The sequence below is a fragment of the Corylus avellana genome, chromosome ca2 (assembly GCF_901000735.1).
Source record: "Corylus avellana chromosome ca2, CavTom2PMs-1.0".
In the NCBI taxonomy this organism is placed as follows: domain Eukaryota; kingdom Viridiplantae; phylum Streptophyta; class Magnoliopsida; order Fagales; family Betulaceae; genus Corylus; species Corylus avellana.
The window spans coordinates 46933092-46942507 of NC_081542.1; the positions used below are offsets into that span (position 1 = coordinate 46933092).

At 35.3% G+C, this 9416-nt stretch overlaps 1 protein-coding gene and 2 pseudogenes across 1 annotated transcript in view; all 3 read right to left on the bottom strand.

The window, feature by feature from the left end:
* LOC132170043 (cysteine-rich receptor-like protein kinase 10) overlaps positions 1-2189 on the bottom strand; it is an 8979-nt pseudogene extending 6790 nt beyond the window's left edge.
* Positions 2190-2768: 579 nt separating this feature from the next.
* LOC132171939 (cysteine-rich receptor-like protein kinase 10) lies at positions 2769-6667 on the bottom strand (annotated as a pseudogene).
* A 190-nt stretch (positions 6668-6857) lies between these two features.
* Positions 6858-9416, bottom strand: part of LOC132170044 (cysteine-rich receptor-like protein kinase 44) — a 3137-nt gene continuing 578 nt past the window's right edge. Inside the window, exon 3 of the mRNA XM_059580961.1 lies at positions 6858-6969. Coding sequence (XP_059436944.1) covers positions 6858-6969 — 112 coding nt within the window. The remainder of the gene's footprint in view (positions 6970-9416) is intronic.

Genomic DNA, 9416 nt, shown 5'->3' on the forward strand with positions numbered 1-9416 from the left:
AAGATTGACAAACCTACAACTCGTCTCCTTGCTCACAATCTTCTTCAACGTGATTCTCCTTTACCGGACCCTTCCAATAGACTTCTCAACCGTAGATTTATCAAAGGAATAATTAAAACTTTAAGAGATTCAATTTAACGCTCACCACATATGATCCCTCTTAGCACAGCCTCCGACGAACTCTTTGGGGGTGAAAATTCTTTCCTCTCTCTTCTATAATGATGTATATATACCCCCGACAAAACCCTACACCTAACCCACTTAAAATCACATTTTTGAGCCTAAAAGGTACGGGGTGTCCGGACAGGTTAATGAGCTGTCCGGGCAGGGCTTTGCGGAGCAAAATTTGAGTTTCTGGAAATGCGGTCTGGACCCGAGGAGGGCATGTCTGGACATGGGTGAAACAGCATTCTGGAAATGTTGTCCAGTCTTGATCAACAGCTTCGATCTATGGGCGTTTGTGGTCCGATTGAGCTGAAATTTTGCAGGGACGTTCATAACACATGAATCTATATTATGAACGGTGGAGATTGGATTTTGAATATTCTATATCAGTGTTTGAGCCCATAAACAGTAACCTCTACATTTTGAAACTAAATTAAGCCAACACAAGAACTAACAATCTTTTCATAGCTATTTCCTGTCCATTTGGAAGTCTTCCTTGACAAATTCAGATATCCCATGATATAGCATATGTAACTCTCAAGAATTCGTAATTTTAGATATAACATCTTATTAAAGATGATATGCTTAATTTTCCACTGGATAATCTCAAATGACCTTATAAACAGCATCGAATCCACCTTCTCCAAGCTTATTTGCAATAGAAAAGTCCTCTATAGCAACTTTAATCGTGCTAAAGTTGAATTGCAATGACTCAGTGCTACTCATTTCATCCACTGCTTCATAGGAGCAAGTCAATACATCTGAATTAGATTGGTGCATTGCCAAAAGAAGAGTAATGCAATTGCTATTATGTGCATACAATGTACATCAACAAGGGTCTCGGCAGTTACTCATATCTTTACAATTAGCTACCAAATTACTTAGAAATGATATCATTAGCAGCAAGGAAAGATAAACCGATTTTTTTAACTTACTTTCATCTTTCTCCCTTGGCCTGCTCACTCTTAAATAGAAGATGTAGATACAACTGATTAGTAAAACAGAAGCAACAGTAGGCACAGTTATGATGACTGCAGATTGAGATGAGTTTCTTTCCTTTCCTGCAAACACCAGAACTCTGCTTTCATTACAACATTCTTCCAATGGATACCGAGAAAAACAGGGGTAGCATGAGTCAATAAATTGGCAGGATTATAATTTAGCCTTGAAATTAATTTATGATATTGGCTCTTATGGACATTGGACATTGGTAAAACTGTAAAAGCATACCTTCCGTTGGTGGAAACAGTGGTACTGATGGGAGGGATGGTGGTGGCGGTAGTGCCTCCTCAGCTGCAGGGTCGTAGAAAGTGTATATCTCATACCTTAAATCACAGCTGGGTGCTATATGTCTCCCTCCTTGCTTTCCATCACAACATTGTGGAATATATCCGATAGCCCGCCTCAGGCAGCTGCTGCATTCCAGCTCGTCCAAATCAGGAGTGCACATCAAAAGTGCAAATATTGTTTGAAAGCTTGGGGCAGCTGCGTTTGCTGTACCAAACTTGCGAGTAGAATTTCCTGATGCAGTGTGGTTTCTTAGCCTATCTAACAAGGGTTAGCACCTGGTTGAACCCTTCAACGTCTGACACGTTTTGTACGTTGTAATAGGCAAGTAAAGGGTTATCTTCCATAACACCAAAGATGATTTTGTTCGAATATCTCACCATACAGGTTGAGTACCATATGATTGCCTCCTTCTGGTTGGGACAATACTGTAAGAGATCATGACTCGACGCATTGACGCAACTACGGCATTCTTCCGTAGAGATGTCTCCTCTAAAAAGCGCAATCGCGTTTACTTTGTCAGAGTTTTCTCCGGCGGTGAAATTGTAAAACCCGTAATCGATTTCTGTGTTGGAAGACATGGAGGCAAGGAGGCTGTTGAGGTTTGCCCTGTAGGTGCTGTTACTGGTGTAGTTTACAGATTTAGAGCAGATGTAAGGGTCTTGCAGGGCAAATGTGAGAATAACAGTATGTAAGAGAATGAAGCAGAAATAGAAAAGCAGTCTTGAACAACACATCTTCGTTGTTCCTCTCTGTAGACTCTGTAGTTCGTAAGATGGGAAGATTTTATTCTCGGACGTCGGAAGCTATATGATCATCATTCCGATGTTCAATTCAGTATTCCAAGCACCCAAGTGCACGATGTTGAAAATTCCGAGTCTGATAAACTTTCAAATTTATTTTGGACAAGAAGAACGTGGATTTTATCCGTGGAAACCACTTCTTACATTTTACAAATGGATGGACCTGATTATATTTTAAAGTGCTTCCATTCTCTTTATGGTTTATGCACTCTTATTCCCGTGCTACTTTTCTGTATAATTAATTTCAATATCTAGCTTCTGTTTTCTACATTGACTAGCCTACTCGGGTGGGATAGCACCAAATTTCTTGACTAATTCAAAGCTTCTGAATATATTAATATAACTGATCTTGAGATGAGTGGTTGTGGACAAATGGGATATCTAAGAATCTTATCCTTGGTGGATATTTTTTAATGTATGTCATTGCCATGGCGAAAACAAAATTTTGACATTCGTGGACTTAACACAAGTTTTATTCACATAATTTTCGAAGATCTATACAGGTACATCATCACATGGGACAGAGCCCTAATCGGTATCAGTGCTATCACTATCTTCACAATCACACCCATTTTTAACACTTAAAGCTTGTAATAAATGAGGCTGAAAAATAGAATGACTCTTTTGTTTGCTCTAGAATTCAAATGCACATGGATTTTGACTAAGCAAATGATTTTCTATCGTTTCCCATGCGTTTGGTTGCCGTAAACCTGTTGGGCACACTGTGTCCAAAGGGTTCTCCAGAAGCATCCTAATCAGTTCCCTTGATCATGGGGCATCAGATGAATCATGGCAAGTTAAATTTATGTACTGACATGCTTATTACAGCCTCATTCCACAAAAAACTACCTAGGATATACCTCACTAATTGAAACCTCATAATTAGTTCCTCCGCAATTGATGTCCGGTTGCAGTGATGTGGCTGACTGAACATTGGTCTGGGTAAAGCTTGCAGGTTGTGTAGGTACAGGCAAAGCGATAGAATCGCTATTAAGCATGAGAGCAATTAAAGCCATGTCTGGTCTGTCAGCTACATTTTGTTGAACACATAGTAGACCGATGTGAATACATTTCATCATTTCAGCTTTTGAACTGCCCTTCGTTAGCATGGGATCTATGAGATTCGAAGATGTCCCCTCCCTCCAATTTCTCCACGCCTACATAAATATATCAATGCACCACATAAATGTTAAGCAAAAAGTTGTATAATTAATTTTCAACTTTTTTTTTTTTTTTTTTAATAAAAGTAAGAGATTTTCCAATTGATATACTTACATAGGTAAGAAGGTACTCCATATTTTGTGTCACAGAAACTAGTAATTTTCTTACCACTTACAATCTCCAGAATTAGGACACCAAAGCTAAAGACATCTGACTTTGTTGAGAATTGCCCAAACATTGCATATTCTGGAGCCATATATCCACTGCATATCAATATCAATACTCTTTGCTTTAGTTTGAATGGTAACGGAGTTGCTAAAAGCTATGTGAAAATTATTTAATTTCAATCTTTTTTATGACTATCTTGGCGTGTTAATACAATGAAATTTAACAATTACACAAGCATACATGGTTGTAGACTTGTAGTCATTAGCTCTAACTTGTTTCCATACTTACTAGGTCCCCACAATTCTATTTGTACTCCCTTCCATTTGATCCAAATACGAATAATCTTGCCATGCCAAAATCTGAAATTTTAGGATTCATTGCTGCATCTAATAGAATGTTGCTAGTTTTGAGATCACGATGAATAATCCGAAGTCGAGAATCCTCATGAAGGTATAAAAGCCCTCTTGCAATGCCACCTATGATTTTATACCGCCTTCCCCAATCCAATTCAGCACGCTTCATGGGATCTGCAATATTTATGAGCATATTTTTCTCTATCCCAAATGAAAGTATTTTGATCGTAATGTACAAATAGAAATGTATTGGTACCAAATATATAGTGATCAAGGCTTGTGTTAGGCACAAACTCATAGATAAGAAGTCTTTCATTTCCTTCCAAGCAAAATCCAAGGAGCCTAACTAAATTTCGGTGTTGGAGCTTGGCCACTAGTAGGACCTCATTCTTAAATTCTACATCTCCTTGTCCAGAGTTTGTTGATAGTCTTTTCACAGCTATCTCTTGTCTGTTTGAAAACCTACCCTGAATATATGAAAATAAGCAATAAATAAAACAATTCAAGTCAACTTCAAAGAGTTAAATATATTGGTTTGATACATTTTGAAAAACAATTGATGATCCATTTTTTATCATGATGTTTTCTTACCCTGTAAACTACCCCAAATCCACCTTTCCCAACCTTATTTGCGTCAGAAAAGTTGTCTGTGGCGGCTCTAATAGTGCCGAAATGGAATTGCAAGGAATCAACACTTGTTATTTCATCCGCTGCTTCAGAGAAGAGGAACAAGTTAACACATATTCAAATGATTAAAGGAAATTGTTTAAGAAACAGTAACATATTGAAGCAGAGGAGCTTGAAATGGGTTAGTGGTTATTTATAGAGCAGGCCAGGGCTAATCATAATATATACCATCTGAGGGTTAATCTTTATTACAATTGATCCAAAAAAAAAAAAAAAAAAGTTTACTACCGAAGGTAATTCTCGTAATGCTTAACAAAATCAGAGAAACAATTATGTAAATAGCTAGAGATTTTCAAAACCACTTTTGAATTCTGCATTTTTCCAGATAATACCAGCTGAGGGTTAATGTTTATTATCGAAATTCATGAGACCAATACATATGTCTTTCTTTGTTTTTTTGTCTTCTTCATATGAGTCAGCGAATTCCTCAACAAACTATTCTCTGTTGATAAATTTAATGTGGCTTATTTCGAAGATATTTCTTGTGAAACAAACTTTTTTCTGATGAGAAAGGCAATTAGGCTTAAGGTCTGTTTTTAAGAAAGAAGAGCGACTTACCCCCCGACATGCCGGGATCATTTACAAAGGAAAGCATTTTCTCTTCGAAAATATTCAAAGTGGCGTTGCAAAATCAATTGCGACGTTTTTTTTTTGGCAAAAAAGCCCCAAATAACCATGTTACTAAATCTTGTTTTTTTTGTAATGAAACATTCTGCCATTAGCGGAGTACATTAAAATTTTTGTTTTCTGTATTTTGTTTTTCTAATCAAAATTAAAACATTAATAAACAACTTAAACTCAAATCACTTCTAAAAATATAAAAAACAGTTATTACCTTCATATAACCGCTAAACACCTTTTATTATTATTTTTTTTTTTTAAAAAAAAGAAACACCCCAAACACATAACATTAACGAGAGAATAACTTTCAAATAAGCAACACTTGAACTAAATTTAACTTACTCTCAAAATTATTGTTTTGCTTCCTTATTCTTAAAAAGATGCAAACACCGACAATAAGTAGCATAACAACAGCACTCGGAACAACAATGATGATGGCAGTTCGAGCGTTTGCCTCCTTTCCTGCGGAAACCAAAAGCACTTCGTTTCGTGATAATGAAGACATTTCAACTGCCGAACTTGAATTAGTCATTAAGACTGGAAATAATTGTTCAGTTGACACACAAATCACAACATATAACCATATAATCAGGAAACCAAAAAAAAAAAAAAAAAAAAAAACCTTTTAGCGGCGGAGGTGGCAAAGCAGGCGGAGGTGAGCCTGGTAGCAGTGGCGGTGACGGCTTATCAGCTGTAGAGTTAAAGAAAGGGTAGCTCTCGTACCTAAAATTACAGCTGGGTGTATATATTCTCCCACCTACCTTTCCAATACAACAGAGTGGTATTTGTGCAAAAATCATCTGTAAACAGCTATTGCATTCTTGCCGGGACAAATCAGGAGTACATTGCGTAAGCACATACATTGTACTCAAGTCCGGGGCGACTGAGGTTCTCGTCGCAAACTTGAGGGAATCACCTGATGCAGCTTCAGTGATCATGATATCAAACTGGGTTTTAAGCGCCTCGCCGTACCCATCTGTGTCCGATACGTTATTTCTGTTCCACATATAAAAACTAGGAGAGGTTTCCACGATGCCGAAAATGGAGCGATTTGAGAAGCGCAACGAGCAATTGTCGTACCATCCTATTGCCTCTTTCTGATTGGGACAAAGCTGTGTGAGAGCAACCATAGAGTCATTGAGGCAACTACGGCAAACATCTTTCTTAATATCTCCTCGACAAAGTCCAATTGCATAAGCTTTATCGGGGTCTTGAACTGTAGAACCCGCTGTTGATATCTGTGTCTGCAGAGATGGAGGACAGGACGTGGTTGAGATTCGCCTTGTAGGTACTGTTAGTGGTATAATTACCCACGTCGTTCAAACAAAAATTGTATAAGAAGGGTTGCTGGGCAGTGGCTTGTGTAACTAGTAATAAAATTGAGACATGGAAAAAGACTAGTCTTGAAGAAACCATCGCCATGCTTGTCCGTGAAATGAATAGATTTAAGACTATAGGCTTAATGGAAAACGCTGAAAATGGTTTTCTGCAAACAAGTTTTTGTTTGAAATATGTTCAAAAATATAGGAAGATGCTTCGTGAATATGTTGGGTGGTCTTGAGCCTCCCTCAATCCCAAAAACTAGTTCAAGAGGTGTAGCTTTCTCTCATACTTATAAATTGACCATCAGCCCCTTCAACAACCGATGTGGGATAACTCCAACAATCTCGTCCTCGCACATCGGGCCCTGAGTCAGAGCAGCAACAACCCGTTTCTCCCGTAGACTGTTGGGTTAAGACTTGTTAGTAAATCTGGGCTCTGATACCAGTGGTAGGTGATTTTGGGCCTCTTTCAACTCCAAAAGTTAGCTCAAATAGTAGGGGTGCAAAGGCGATTATGGTTAGCGGTTAGTGGCAATAACCGCTAACCGTAACCGCCCTAGCGGTTAGTAAATTTCACTAACCGCAACAGCGGTTAGCGGTTAGCGGTTAACCACCGGTTAGCGGTTAGCGAAATAGATAACCGCCCGCTAACCGCTTTTTTAAAATTGGGTTTTTTTTGGGCTTTTTGTGCTTCTTATTTTTTGGCTTTTTTTTTACCCTCATTCTTTTTTCTTGTATTTTTAATATCTTCTTGGGCCCAATTGCTATAAAAAGAGCCCATATTGAAAAATCAAAAATATTTGACCCAAAATTTACATTTACTTGTACTTAAAAAAAAATTTCCTTAAATATTAAATCATAACTCGTTAACTTTTTTTTTTTAGGAAAAAAAAAAATTCAACACAACATACAAAAAAAAGTTCAGAATTCAGATAACTGTCACAACATATAAAAAAAAATATAAAAAAAGTTCAACACAAAGCATATAAAATAAGTTCAAATAAAACATTAAATGATACAAATAAAACATTAAAACTTCATCAATCCTCTCATTTGATCCTCTAGCAAATCCTGTGGACATCAAAAGAAGAAAAGTTATAATATTAAACATAATAATATTAAGGCACAAGCATGTACACATATCAAAACGTGCTTAATATAATTGTATTATTATTAAAATACTATGACAATTCAAAAAATAATAACCTTCGTTACTAACAAACTTCCAGGCAAAAGATGAAGCAGCACTTGAACTTGAAGGTTGAGTCACATCTATGAATAAATAATATATTGTTTAATTCAATTGAATCAATTGTGATTATCATTGTACATGAATCATATGATTAACTTGTAGACTTATGACTTATGAGTTATGTCATATTATATATGTATTATTTATTATTATATAATCATATGATTTAATGATCAAGTCATCATGTGATATAATCATATCAATTACAGTGATAATATATAAATTACTAAAATTATAATGATAATACATTAATATTTAAATTGTGTTTATAAGTAACACACTAGTCATTGTTTAATCCAATGTCAATTACTTAATTTGATATTATACGAATCATATCATCATTGTACATTAATAATATGATTCACTTGAAATCTTGAATAAAGTATTTGAATTGTCATTGAATCATATGATTAAGTATTGATATTATACATTTATATTATTCATATGCATATGTAGACTTATATAGACTTATAACATATATAGACTTATAAGTTTATAACATATATTGGAAATAAGTCTCTAGATATTTAATTGTTGTATTAGTATGAATTGATATACTTATGAGTTATGTCATATTATATATGTATAATTTGTTATTATATAATCAAATGATTTAATGATCAATCTCATGTGATATAATCATATAAATTATAGTGATAATATATTAATACTCAAATTGTGATTTAATTATTTTTTTAAAAAATTGTGATTTAATCATCAAGTGATTATGTTATATGTATAAATATTTTTATAATTATAATTATAAAAATATATTATATAAAAATGCGGTTAGTGGTTACGGTTAATAAACCCAATAACCGCTAACCGCTAGGCAGTTATAGCGGTTAGGCGGTTAGCGGTTAATACGGTTAGAGCGGTTAACAGTTAGCGGTTAGAACGGTTAACGGTTAGCGGGCGGTTTTTAACCGCCCGCCTTTGCACCCCTATCAAGAAGTGAGACTTTTCCTTTCATTTATAAACTGACTATCAGTCCATTCCACAATTAATGTGAGATAACCCAACAGAATAGAACGAGTCCAAGCAACTTTGGAGGATGGAAAAATACGGAGGAAAAGTCAGATAGGAACTTTTTAAAGTATGGTAATCAAATAAGATGGAGAAGTACAAATTGAACTCTTGATCTCATCTCTTTCTTATAAGAAGTGAGGCTAGTTGGAAGACCAACGTATAGAAAGGATTTAAATATTATTTTATAAAATTTAAAATATAATATTATGGTTTCACATGCTTTGACTAATAATCTAATCGCTGAAATGACTAACCACGAAACCATTAGCTTATTGGTTGAAACTTGAGGACAAATTCTAACGTTATTATTCAGTAATGATAACTTATTGTAATACCGAATCTCTCCTAATAAAAAAATTAATATTTGACTTAATATTCATGAGCTTTTTTATATCCACCCATTTTTATTATATTAGTTATTTATATGTATATATTTTAATAATATTTTCCTCGAAGAGAGACATTCACGAGTCACGACTCACACCATTTTTCTTTTTCTCTCACTGTAATTGGGTCAAAGTCACGAACTTTGAAGAAGATGAAAGAAGGTTGAAGGCGATAATACAAA